Source organism: Gekko japonicus, unplaced genomic scaffold (genome assembly GCF_001447785.1).
Source record: "Gekko japonicus isolate JY-2015 unplaced genomic scaffold, Gekko_japonicus_V1.1 scaffold598, whole genome shotgun sequence".
Taxonomy (NCBI): domain Eukaryota; kingdom Metazoa; phylum Chordata; class Lepidosauria; order Squamata; family Gekkonidae; genus Gekko; species Gekko japonicus.
In genome coordinates this window covers 206762-220282 of record NW_015170910.1, presented here as the reverse complement: position 1 = coordinate 220282, position 13521 = coordinate 206762, and the positions used below count along the sequence as shown (strand labels likewise).

At 51.5% G+C, this 13521-nt stretch overlaps 1 protein-coding gene across 1 annotated transcript in view; it reads left to right on the top strand.

Annotated features, from left to right (window-relative positions):
• CARD11 (caspase recruitment domain family member 11) overlaps nt 1-12828 on the top strand; it is an 84936-nt gene extending 72108 nt beyond the window's left edge. The window contains exons 21-23 of the mRNA XM_015418680.1: nt 5044-5168; nt 9395-9510; nt 12642-12828. Coding sequence (XP_015274166.1) covers nt 5044-5168; nt 9395-9510; nt 12642-12828 — 428 coding nt within the window. The remainder of the gene's footprint in view (nt 1-5043; nt 5169-9394; nt 9511-12641) is intronic.
• The last annotated feature ends 693 nt before the right edge of the window (nt 12829-13521 follow it).

The window sequence follows — 13521 nt, the reverse complement described above, 5'->3', positions numbered from 1 at the left end:
TCAAATCTAGTACTCTACTACAGACCATGGAGCTGCGGTGGCTCAAGTGGTTAAGACACTGAACTGCAGGCTGTGGAAGGTCAGTAGTTCAGCAGTTCGAGACCCGAGTTGCCGCATGACGGAGTGAGCTCCCGTTTTTAGTTCCAGCTCCTGCCAACCTAGCAGTTCGAAAGCAAGAAATTGCAAGTAGATAAATAGGTACCACTTCAGTGGGAAGGTAACAGCGTTCCGTGAGCCTTGGTGTTGAGTCATGCCGGCCACATGACCACGGAAACGTCTTCGGACAGCGCTGGCTCTTCGGCTTTGAAACGGAGATGGGCACCGCAACCCTAGAGTCGGACTCGACTGGCTTTCGAGCAAGGGAACCTTTACCTTTACCTATAGAACCTTTTATACAAATTTTCTTTAAATGAAACAGATTCCGTCAACTGGATATTCGCATCCCATATTTTACTCCGCTGTACAACCCCACTTTTAAGTAACCTATTCAGCAGCATTTGGACGCCCATCCTGACAGGTGGCTTCCCCCCCAGTGCTACACCGGAGACCAGATAAATACAGGGCCCTCGGTTTCAACCAGCAGCGCGGCCTACTCTGTGCCTCCGCCCTGTTCTGTACCTCCAGTCCTTGCATCCATTGCGGGCGTCATTGTCGAAATACAATCTTGAAAAAGAGGCTTGACACGGCAACACGGGCTTGCAATTACGCAGACGTCAGTTACTCTCCCACCCTGGCACTTCACGTGCTGTATTCTTGAAATAGGTCATGCTCAAGTTCACCGGATTTAACTAGCTCGGAGATAAACACGCCGCCAGTCACACTCTCTCGCCAGCCAAAGGGGGGGAGGTTGCAAATGGGAGGATAACAACTGTAATAATCAGCATTCCACACCTTCATGCCCCGCATTCTGTTCATCCCGGTGATACTTGGCGCTTTAGGATTTCCAAAGCTGTAGCTCTGAAACGGCTTGGGTCCCAGTGGAATCCCGGGGCCGAAGGACATGAGGCGCCAGGGATCCGTGGTTGGATCCTTAGGCGTGGGATCTAGTTGCCAAAAGCAGCCGTGGCAAGGCCTAATATGGATCGGGGTTACAGTACTGGTGGTGAGGGAGGTTAATGCTTTTTCCCACTGGGAGGGGCTGTGGCTCAGTGGCAGAGACTCTGCTCGGCTTCCAGAAGGTCCCGGGTTCAATCCCCGGCATCTCCAGGTAAAAGGATCAGGGAGTAGGTGGTGGGAAAGACCTCTGTGCCTGAGACCCTGGCTCAGTGGAAGAGCCTCTGCTTGGCATGCAGAAGGTCCTGGGTTCAATCCCCGGCATCTCCAGTTTATAGGACCAGGCAGGGGGTGATGGGAAAGACCCCTGTGCCTGAGACCCTGGCTCAGTGGAAGAGCCTCTACTTGGTATGCAGAAGGTCCCAGGTTCAGTCCCCAGCATCTCCAGTTGAAAGAACCAGGCAGGAGGTGATGGGAAAGACCCCTGTGCCTGTGACCCTGGCTCAATGGAAGAGCCTTGTCTTAGCTTTCAGAAGGTCCCAGGTTCAATCCCCGGCATCTCCAGTTAAAAAGGACCAGGTAGTGGGTGGTGTGAAAGACCTCTGCCTGAGACCTTGGAGAGCTGCTGCCAGTCCGAGTAGGCAATGCTGACCCTGATGGACAAAATTCAGACAAGGCACCTTCACAGTGTCATAATTTCTCTAATCAGAAGTGGGGCCCAGGAAGCTTTAACCCTCCATGGGGGGAAAAAGGGACATAGAAAGTTTGTCATTTGCCCCTCCCAGGACGTAAGGCAACCCGGATGGGCCATTCCCAACTGGGAGAAGAGTTCCTCCCCTGCTTCTGGACGCCTCCCAGCCACGCCGATGCAACCTTCAACCTCAACGTCATCTCTCTGGCCGATAGCCAGGCTGGCAGAGTCAGGGTGGGTGGGATTACAGAGGTCTTTCCCCCCCAAGTAATATATTTGTAGATTTATGATGGCAGTAACCCTCTCTGGCTTCATAAAGAGTCCAAGAAGAGGAAACTCTCCTAGGAGGCTCATACTGGAAGCTAACACCTTCACGAACACCTGAAACTGACTTATTCCACGTCAGAACACTGGTCCGTCTAGGTCTGAAAGGCAGCGGCTCTCTAGGACTTCAGGCAGAGAGCAGTCTGTGTGCTCTATGACGCGTTGAAGATACCCGAGATTTAATCTTGGACCATCTGCATGCGACACAGGTCCTCTGCTGCTGAGTCATGCCCAGCGGGCACTCACCAAGGGATACCGTTGTTGGCCACCAACCACTATTGACTCCTCCTCCCAACCACGGGTCCATTGGCGCTCCCTGCCATACCCCCCCCCCTTGATTTCCAGGCTGGAAGGAAAGGTGAGTATAGGTGCAAGCCACTGCTTTCGAAGAAGAGGTGTAATGTGTTTTGTATGTCAAGCAAGCTCTCCTTGACCACTTCAAAGCTTTTTGGGGAAGCAAAATGCCTGTACAGATGAAAACATGCCAAAATTCAATAAAAGTTGCCTTCCGAAGTGAACATAAGAACATGTGATCGATCCCTGTTGGGTCAGACCAGGAGTCCATCTAGTCCAGCATCCCGTCTCACACAGTGGCCAACCAGTTCCTCTGGTGGGCCAACAACAGGGCAGAGAGGCTGAGGCCTTCCCCTGAGAAGAACATCAGAAGAGCCTTGCTGGATCCGACCAGTGGTCCATCTAGCCCAGCATCCTGTCTCACACCGTGGCCAACCAGTTCCTCTGGTGGGCCAACAACAGGGCAGAGAGGCTGAGGCCTTCCCCTGAGAAGAACCTCAGAAGAGCCCTGCTGGATCAGACCAGGGAGGGTCCATCTAGTCCAGCATCCTGCCTCACACAGTGGCCAACCAGTTCCTCTGGTGGGCCAACAACAGGGCAGAGAGGCTGAGGCCTTCCCCTGAGAAGAACCTCAGAAGAGCCTTGCTGGATCAGACCAGGGAGGGTCCATCTAGTCCAGCATCCTGCCTCACACCATGGCCAACCAGCTCCTCTGGAGGGCCAACAACAGGGCAGAGAGGCCGAGGCCTTCCCCTGAGAAGAACCTCAGAAGAGCCCTGCTGGATCAGACCAGGGAGGGTCCATCTAGTCCAGCATCCTGCCTCACACAGTGGCCATCCAACTCCTCTGGAGGGCCAGCAACGGGGCCGAGAGGCCAAGGCCTTCCCCTGAGAAGAACCTCAGAAGAGCCCTGCTGGATCAGACCAGGGAGGGTCCGTCTAGTCCAGCATCCTGCCTCACACAGTGGCCATCCAACTCCTCTGGAGGGCCAGCAACGGGGCAGAGAGGCCAAGGCCTTCCCCCATTGTTGCCTCCTGGCACTGGGAGTCAGAGGCTGAGCGAAACTGAGAAATCCCAGGACTCTTCAGACTCTCCTGATAGGGAAGGGGCTCCGAATCCCTTATCATCTTGGTTGCCTCCTCTGTACTTTTTCCAGCCCTAGCATTGGGAGGCATAGCAGAGTGTCCGTCAAGTGTTTTTAAATGGATTTAATTTTGTTTATTTATAATCTGCCTTCTTTCCTTAGACTCCAGGTGGGTAATAAAGTAGCAACAGGGTTCAAGAAGATAAAAAAATATAAATGAGATAAAAACAAACATGTGAGGTAAAAACAAAAGAAATAAGAAGGAAAAGGGAACATACAGCTTGTAAACCACACTCAGACCTTCCTAAGCCGTTTAGCCACCACCAATGTACTGTCTGGTCAGTCACAGTAAAATCCTCAGTATCCTAATAATGTTCTGCCCCCACCCCACCCCCAGTGTGCCGTGGTTCCTGGCAGTGGGTGGCTCTTTCCCATTTGCTTCTTTGACAAAGCGTCTCTTCCCCAAAGCAGTCTTGGATTAGAGCCAGTTTGGTGTCGTGGTTAAGAGTGGCAGACTCTAACCTGAAGTGCCGGGTTCGATTCCCCGCTTCCCTAATTGAAGCTCGCTGTGTGAGCTTAGTCAAGTCGCAGTCCCCTCAAGCTAAATATAAGCATAGCTCGCCACCTAGTGGTGCCAAAAAAGAGCTACTGCTTCGGCAGCCAAACAACCCCTCCCAGAATCTCCTGGCTTTTCTACACAAAATGCCACACGATAGTTAATTAGCCCTGGGTTTCCGCCACCTCAGTGGTCCTTCAAGAGAACCCCAGAGGCATCACTCATTCAAAAACGGGGGGTCTCTGCTGTAGGAAGACTCTTGATTTGGAACCTTCCATTCTGGAAATTGGTTCCTTCCCAACAGCAGCCATTTTGTTTTTGGGCCCGGCCTCAATGCAGCCTTCCATTTTGCGATGGGCTCCTTCCCCAGGGCAGCCATTTTGTTATTAGCCCTTCCTCATGACAGCCATTATGCGTTGGCATCCACTCCCTGTTCTCAAAATCCCAACGTTCCTGTTTGGGGGATGTTCCTCACAATGTCTTTGAGAGCCAACTTGGTGTAGTGTTTAAGAGCGCAGACTCTAGTCTGGGAGAACTGGGTTTGATTCCCTACTCCTCTTAGGGCTGCCAAGTGGGGGCGGGTGGCGGGTAAACCCCAGCTTTGGAGGCCTGATTTCCACCGCCGTGGAATCGGGCCCCAGGGGGGACTCTGCCCCAGAAGGTCCCAGGTTCAATCCCCGGCATCTCCAGGTGAAAGGATCAGGTGTTAGGTGATGGGAGAGACCTCTGTGCCTGAGACCCTGGCTCAGTGGAAGGGCCTCTGCTTGGCATGCAGAAGGTCCCAGGTTCAATCCCCGGCATCTCCAGTTCAAAAGGATCAGGTGTTAGGTGATGGGAGAGACCTCTGTGCCTGAGACCCTGGCTCAGTGGAAGGGCCTCTGCTTGGCATGCAGAAGGTCCCAGGTTCAATCCCCAGCAACTCTAGTTTATAGGACCAGGCAGGGGGTGATGGGAAAGACCCCTGTGCCTGAGACCCCTGTGCCTGAAGTATAAATCCAATCTCTTCGTCTCTCTTCTTCTTCTCTCTTCATCTTTGTGGAGTGAAATGAACATGTCCAGAAAGGTACAAAGGCCATTTCTCTGCCCTCTTCTTTTTTCCAGAGATCATAACCAAGGAAGAATTTTTGAGGAGAAACCAAGCCGAAACGATAATCTACTCCCGGGAAAGGAATCCGCACACCTACGAGTGTATTTTCCCTGCAAACATCGAGGCGGTCGCAACCAAGGTAATTGGATTTGTGCTCTGTCATTAGGCGGCGTGTGAAATTTGCCTTCAGCAAATCGCTCGGGTTCTCAGACTCTGCCTCCAAAGCCGTTCCTTCCTTGAAGGCTTCATTCATCTTGTCTGTGCATTTGGGCTCTGCAAAGGAGAAAAGAATATACACCGTTCCCTTTCCTTCTCCCCATCCCTTGGAGCAGCAGAAAACCCCCTGCAAAACAAGCCAGTTATACATATGGGCTTTCCCCCACGTGTTTTGATAGCTGAGAGGGGCTTTCTTCTGAATTAAAACTGGAGGCACGCTTTTATTATTGCATCCAAAAAGGTTTTCTTTCACCGCACGACGGAGCAAGAATTCTCCAGCCTCAGAGACTTAGGCTGTGGTCACACGGCAAGCGTACCGCGATTCGTTCCCGCTGTAGATTTGATCAGGGATATTTTGAGCAGGTTCAAATGATCACACACCCCTTGCCCAACCACTTGCTTTGTGCAACAATGCTCCAGAGACTGTCCAAAAAAATTATTTGCATATGCGCACTTGCGCACGCATGCGCACAATGGTGACAGTCGCAAAAAAAAAAAAACCTACCGGAAGAAGGATGTTCAGACAACCTAATCACAATCATTGCGAGAGATGGCTATCCAGATAGGCAAGGTCGCGGATTCAGAGTGCAAATACCCGGAAAGTAGTTAATTTTCCCGGTGTCGGAAAACTCGCTAGGAAAGCCAACTTCGGTGCGGGAGACGGGCGTCTGATCAGCAGTTTTAAATGCGAGAGGGAACAGCGGTGAAACTCGATCAAAATGACTGTGTGACCATAGCCTTGATTTCTTTATTCTGCATGAGTTGTTGAGGGCAGCCCAGAGGAGCAACAGGCAGGCTCCTGTGATGGGAATGCTGTGCCTCTATTGCTAGGGATAAAAGGCTGCAGTCACTCTCAGTGCAGAGAATTGGAAAGGCCAGAACACTGCATCGTGCAGAGACACGCAGCAGGCCTCCTTTTTGAGTCTGGCTATTTGGGGTATGTGGGAGCATTTTAAACGTTTCTCTGTCCTGAGAGTGACTGTATGCGGCAATCGTACCCAGTGCAGAGGACGAGGAGGAGGCAAGTCCAGAGCAGTGAATCGTACAGAGACACTGCTGGCAGCCTTGTCTAAGGTGGGATATTTGGGGAACGAACAAGCCTTTAAGTAATCTATTTCCCACAGTGTGTGGTCCCAGGATTGCTCATCTCCATAATAACAGCGGGAGAGTTCAGCTTTTTTCTCTGTGCAAAATTTTAATTTGAATTGACATGGGTTTTTTTTTATTTTGTTTTGTTTCCAAGCACAGGATACCTGTATTCCTAAGGAAAGGTTAGGGATTTTTCTTTTCTCTTTGTGTCCAGTCATCTTTTAAAAAGTATTGATACTGACCTTTCTTCAAAAAGCTTCCTTCCTTCTTTCCTTCTTTCCTTCTTTCCTTCTTTCCTTCCTTCCTTCCTTCCTTCCTTCCTTCCTTCCTTCCTTCCTTCCTTCCTTCCTTCCTTCCTTCTCTCTCTCTCTTTCTTTCCTCCCTCTCTCTTCTCTCTCTTCTTTCTTTCTTTGTTTATCTCTTTCTTTCATCTTTCCTTCCCCTCTTTTCTTTCTCTTCTTCCTCCCTCCCTCCCTTCCTCCCTCTGAAGTAGATTAAAAGCACATTATTCAGCATGTACGGAAGCACCCATCAATGGACCCAGGGTCTGATTCAGTTGAAGGCAGCTTCATGTATTCATAGGTACACGCGGGGCTCTTTTTGTAGAAAAAGCCCAGCAGGAACTCATTAGCATAATAGGCCACACCCAACAGCAGGAACTTATTAGCATATTGGGCCACACCCCTGACAGCACAGCTCATTAGCACAGTAGGCCACACCCCCATGTCACCAGAAGTGTGCTCATCCAGCCACACCCACCTTTTGCTCCTTATTCTGTTTACCTTGTTTGTGGTCAAAACCCAGGGCTTTTTTTGGGAGCAGGAACTCCTTTGCGTGTTAGGCCACCCACCCCTAATGTAGCCAATCCTAATGAGTTCCTGCTGTTGGGTGTGGCCTATTATGCTAATGAGTTCCTGCTGGGCGTGGCCATCTCGGGAGCCAGCCGGAACTCCGTTCCTGTGCGTTCCTGCCCAAAAATAGCCCTGGGTACACGCATGAGCCCTGTTTGTATGTCTCAAAGCGAGGCAGGGGGCTGGGGCTTGCCCCGTTATCCCATAGGGAGTACCTGCAAACGGCTAATATGGAAGAGGAAGGAACCTGTGGAGCTTTCTTTAAAAAAACCTAAAGCTACCCAGAGCCATTGCAAGAGACAGGGACGTACATAAGAACATAAGAGACGCCAATGTTGGATCAGGCCCATCCAGTCCAACACTCTGTGTCACACAGTGGCCAGAAATACCAGGTGCCATCAGGAGGTCCACCAGTGGGGCCAGGACATTAGAAGCCCTCCCACTGTTGACCCCCCCCAAGCACCAAGATGACAGAGCATCACTTGCCCCAGAGCCCCTATCTATACCTTGTGGCTAAGAGCCACTGATGGACCTCTGCTCCATATGCTTATCTAATGCCCTTTTGAAGCCATCCATGCTTGTAGCCTGTACAAAACAAAGATATTAATGTCAGGCCCAAACAGATGGTGTCTAATGCTGGATCCCTGTTACACGGCAGGGGGAACAGTATCTCCCCCTCCTCCTGAGGAGTAATTAGAAGAACACGTTGCATCCGAACAAACAGAGCTGAATTGCGTCCGTACAATTTGTACACGATGCCTTCATTTTGGCGTCATCAGTGTGTTCTCATTTGGACACAGGGTTTGTTTGGGGTTTTTTAGCGAGCGAGCTAAGAAAACCGAAGGGGGTAGGCATGGATGCTGTTCAAGTTCTGTGCATCAGGTGGGAAGATCGCGGACCTCGGGTCGCCAGCTCTGGGTCGGGACATACCTGGGAATTTTAGGGGTGGAGCCTGGGGAAGGCGGGGTTTGGGGGAGGGGAGGGGCCTCAGCAGGGTATAATGCTGTAGACTCCACCCTCCAAAGCAGCCATTTTCTCCAAGGGAACTGATTTCAGTCGTCTGGAGATCCATTGTAATAGCCAGAGATCTCCAGGTGCCTGTTGTGGGGAGGGGAAGGGAAAGGGGTTTGTCAGCCGCTCTGAGACACCTTTGGGTAGTGAAGGGCGGGGTATAAATCCAATCTCTTCTTCTTCTCTCCTCCACGTGCAGCTGCTGGTGTGACCTTGGGTCAGTCACAAGTTCTCTTGGAGCTGTTCTCTCAAGGGCAGGAGCTCTCTCAGCCCCACCGACCTCACGGGGTGTCTGTTGTGGGGAGGTGAAAGGGAAGGAGTTTGTAAGCCGCTCTGAGACTCCTCTGGGGAGTGAAGGGCAGGGTATAAATCCAATCTCTTCTTCTATTTGCAGCTGCTGGTGTGACCTTGGGTCAGTCACAAGTTCTTTCAGAGCTGTTCTCTCAAGGGCAGTCCTCAAAAGAGCTCTCTCAGCCCCACCTCCCTCCCAGGGTGCCTGTTGTGGGGAGGGGAAGGCAAAGGAGATTGTAAGCCGCTCTGAGACTCCTTCGGGTAGTGAAGGGCGGGGTATAAATCCAATCTCTTCTTCTTCAAAAAGAGCAGTTTCTGTCAAGAGCTCTCTCAGCCCCACCCACCTCACAGGGTGTCTGATGTGGGGAAGGGAAGAGAAAGGAGATTGTAAGCCGCTCTGAGACACCTTTGGGTAGTGAAGGGCCATGGGGTATAAATCCAAGCTCTTCTTCTTCTTCTCCTCATGGACCCACCCCTGAAGTCTCCAGGTAGTTTCCAGCCCAGAATTGGCAACCCGATTCAGAGTTTATTTCCAAGAAGTAAGCCGGTGCCATCGAAGCACATGGGGCGCCGTGTTGGGGATCGCTGGGTAATGTGGTTAGCGAGTAAACAGGAGGTTGAGAAAGGAGTCGGTAGCACCCTGCCAGTGTTGAGGGAGGGAGCTGATTAAGAAACATAAGTCTGGGCAAGTGTTGTAGAGCTGCGGGAGAGAAGGTAGATGTTGAGAAACAGCAGCGAAAAGCCGATGCCTGGGAGACCATTAAAAGGTGACGTCCTTTTCAACGTAAGGCGCTTTATCTGGAGTGTGATCAACGGGACATGATTGGCTCGGTCCATTTGGAGATTGTGCGCTCGCAGGCCCGAAAACGGTACTCACACAGGCCTCTTCCTGACTTCCTGTTTTCAGAACAAACATTGTCTGCTCGAAGCCGGGATCGGCTGCACGAAGGATCTAATCAGAGCCAAGATCTACCCCATTGTTCTCTTTATTAGAGTCTCGGAAAAAAATATCAAGAGGTTCAGGTATGTGGATTGTTCTGGTGTTCCAGCATGTTTGTTGTACAGCCTTATCGGCCCATCGTCGGCGAGAGGGACGGAGGCGTGCTGTTTCTTACCACTCAGGGACCATTCTCAAGTCTCTTGTTGTTCCATCACGGGGTTAGATCTTTTCTCCTCTTTGGAAATAGCAACAGGAGAATCATGGGTGCCCAAATCCATTCGCCACTGCACCGTAAAAAGTGGGCCACTGGACTGGAAGGAAATAGGATGTTTCTCCTCTTAAGAGTGCACCCACCGTATGAAATTTAGCCACCTGTGGTGTGTTTATTTTCCAAACAGTTATCGCTTTTATCTTCACCCTTTTCTACACACAGAGAGAGAGAGAGAGAGAGAGAGAGAGAGAGAAGAGAGAGAGAGAGAAAGAGAGAGCCAGTCTGGTGCAGTGGTTAAGAGTGGTGGACTCTAACCTGGAGAACCGGCTTTGATTTCCCACTCCTCCATTTGAGGCCAGCTGGGTGACCTTGGGCCGGTCACAGTTCTCTCAGAGCTGTTCTTTCAAGAGCAGTTCTCTCAGAGCACTCTCAGCCCCACCTATCTCACAGGGTATCTGTTGTGGGGAGAGGAAGGGAAGGAGTTCGTAAATCCAACTCTTCTTCTTCTTCTTGGGTCAGTCACAGTTTCTCTCAGAGCCGTTCTCTCGAGAGCAGTTCTCTCACAGCTCTCTCAGCCCAGCTACATCACGGGGTGTCTGTTGTGGGAAGAGGAAGGGAAGGAGATTGAAAGCCACTCTGAGACTCCGAGTGAAGGATGGGATATCAATCCGACTCCAACTCCTCCTCTTCTTCTTTGGTCAGTCACAAGTTCTCTCAGAGCTGTTCTCTCAGGAGCAGTCCTTGAAAGAGCTCTCTCAGCCCCACCTACCTCACAGGGTGTCTGCTGAGTGGAGAGGAAGGAAAAGAAGACTGTAAGCTGCTCTGAGATGCCGAGTGAAGAGTGGGGTATAAATCCAACTCTTCTTCTTCTATATTTTCTTCACAATTTTTAAATTCTTTCTTTTGTATGAGCTTCTTGACTGTGGCAAAGGAGGCTTACCTTACCTCTAAGAGCCTGGAAAACTGGAGTGGCTCGAAGGGCGGCATGGTGCCTGCCAAGTGTTTTTAGAAAGTGGGCAGGGCTAAGTGGGGCTTTTTCTCAGCAAGGATTGTGATTGGCCGTTGAAGATTTGATTGGCGGTGCAGATTTTTTTTTAGTTGCTTTGGCAACAGCTGCCACCACAGCACGAGGATCTTCATTGTGTGACTGAAGGGTAAGCTGCAGCAGCCATTTTGTGGCTAACTCCACCTCCTGTGGCGGCAGCCATTTTGTGGCTGCACCCACCACACTGTGTCAAAATTTCAAAGTTGCCTGCAGGACCCCTGGGCTACAGGAAGGAAGGAGCCAGTAAAAGGGGGGGGTCTGATATTTTTTTTGGGGGGAGGCAGACAGGAAAGAGGGAAGTTGCCCACAGTGATGGAAATAGATCCAGGTGGGTGGCCATGTTGGTCTGAAACAGTCGGACAACGTTTGAGTCCAGCGGCAGCTTTAAGACCAACAAATATCTATTCAAGCTATGAGTTTCCGTGTGCACGCACACTTCCTCAGGTACGTTGAAACGGAACAATTCAGTGTCCCTGAGAACACGTAAAAAGGTAAAGGTGAAGGTTTCCCTTGCTCGAAAGCCAGTCGAGTCCGACTCTAGGGTCGCGGTGCTCATCTCCATTTCAAAGCCGAAGAGCCAGCGCTGTCCGAAGACGTTTCCGTGGTCATGTGGCCGGCATGACTAAACACCAAGGCTCACGGAACGCTGTTCCCTTCCCACCGAAGTGGTACCTATTTATCTACTTGCAATTTCTTGCTTTTGAACTGCTAGGTTGGCAGGAGCGGGAACTAGAGATGGGAGCTCACTCTGTCATGCGGCACCCAGGTCTCGAACTGCTGAACTACCGACCTTCCACAGCCTGCAGTTCAGCGTCTTAACCACTTGAGCCACCGCAGTTCCTTTGAAATGTTTGAAACGTTGAAATGGAACAATTCAGTGTCCCTGAGAACACGTGCCTGGACACGGAAGCTCACACCTTGAATAAAACTTTGTTGGTCGGAAAGGTGCCGCTGGACTAAAACTTGGTTCTACAGTAATGGAGAGTTAGGCCTGATCTACACAGATAGGAGAATGAGTGTTGATTTCCACAAGAGAGCAGTTGTAGGGTGATGTGGTACCAGCGGGCCAGGGAACCTCTCCCAAACACTCAATCTCTGACTTTGGGCTGTGAACACCAATCTTAACATTGTGCTACGGTGTTTTAAGATTTTAGTTATATCTATTGTATTAATCATGTGCTGCTACCCGCCCTGAGCCTGCTCGTGGGAAGGGCGAGCCGTAAATATGACAAGTGAATAAATAAAATAAACAGACCCTCTGCTCCAGTTAGAGAAACAGGCTAGAGCAGGGCTTTTTTTTTGTAGAAAAAGCCCAGCAGGAACTCATTAGCATAATAGGCCACACCTGGCAGTAGAAACTCATTAGCCTATTAGGCCTCACCCCTGGCGGTGCACCTCATTAGCATATTAGGCCACACATCCATGCCTTCCCTTGCAGGGAGCCTCGGGCAAGCTGGCCCTTGGAGGGGAGGGGAGTTTAAACTGCCTTCCCCTGGCTTGTTCGGGCGCCTCGCGGCTGCGGCAAGCCCGGGCAAGCCGGCCCTTGGACAGGCTGGGGAAGGCACAGGGAGGCATTTAAATGCCTCCCCGATCCTTCCAGGGCCCGCCCGCCTCGGAGTTGCCGGGTGGGTTCTCTCCCCAGGCCTTCCCTCTTTAGCCTTGCACACAGAGGTTTTGGCTGTAGTGGGCGTGGCCAACTCTGAAGCCAGCCGGAACTCTGTTCCGGTGCGTTCCTGCCCCAAAATAGCCCTGGGCTAGAGCAAATCCTCCATTTGGAAGCCGCCAAAGTGCCATCTGAATCCCATCCGTGCTGCCATGAATTGACCACTGCCATCAACTTCAGGATCCTTTCTGCTCATATGCACAGAAGGCAACCACGGGGATCTGTTGAAAGGTGCGGGGAAAGCGCGCGTGCAACCAGCATCGTGTTTATCTTCTTCTCCCTTTTTATGTCTCAGGAAGCTGCTCCCAAAGCCGGAGGTGGAGGAGGAACTTCTACGGATGTGCCGTCAGAATGAAAAAGAGCTGGAGTCCCTGCCCTGCCTCTACGCCCCCCTAGAGGCTGAAGCGTGGAGCAGCGTGGACGACCTGCTCCGGATAATCAAGGAATTCGGAAGAGCAGCGCAAGACCATCTGGATCGATGAGGAGCAGTTGTGAAGCCGAGACCCACAAAGAAAAATGAGTCTTCGTGGTGATGTAACAGAAGGGCCACCAGATACTCGGAGAAACTCTCTGTGGTAGAGCTCGCTAGGCCTGTTCCATTTCCCCCCCACTAGGTGCTCTCAGCAACGGGCAGAATGTTGCATGTCAGTGAAGGATAAAAACTGTGGGTCTTTGGCAAATGGAACTTTAATCCTGACCAGGATCCCGCTATGGAACGTTCGTCCTGGCCAGGATCCCGCTACGGAACATTCGTCCTGGCCAGGATTCCGCTATGGAACTTTCGTCCTGACCAGGATCCCGCTACGGAACATTCGTCCTGGCCAGGATCCCGCTACGGAACGTTCGTCCTGGCCAGGATCCCGCTACGGAACGTTCGTCCTGGCCAGGATCCCGCTATGGAACTTTCGTCCTGGCCAGGATCCCGCTACGGAACGTTCGTCCTGACCAGGATCCCGCTACGGAACATTCGTCCTGGCCAGGATCCTGCTACGGAACTTTCATCCTGGCCAGGATCCCGCTACGGAACTTTCATCCTGACCAGGATCCCGCTACGGAACGTTCGTCCTGACCAGGATCCCGCTACGGAACCTTCGTCCTGACCAGGATCCCGCTACGGAACTTTCGTCCTGACCAGGGTTCTGCTACGGAATTTTCGTCCTGGCCAAGATTCTGCT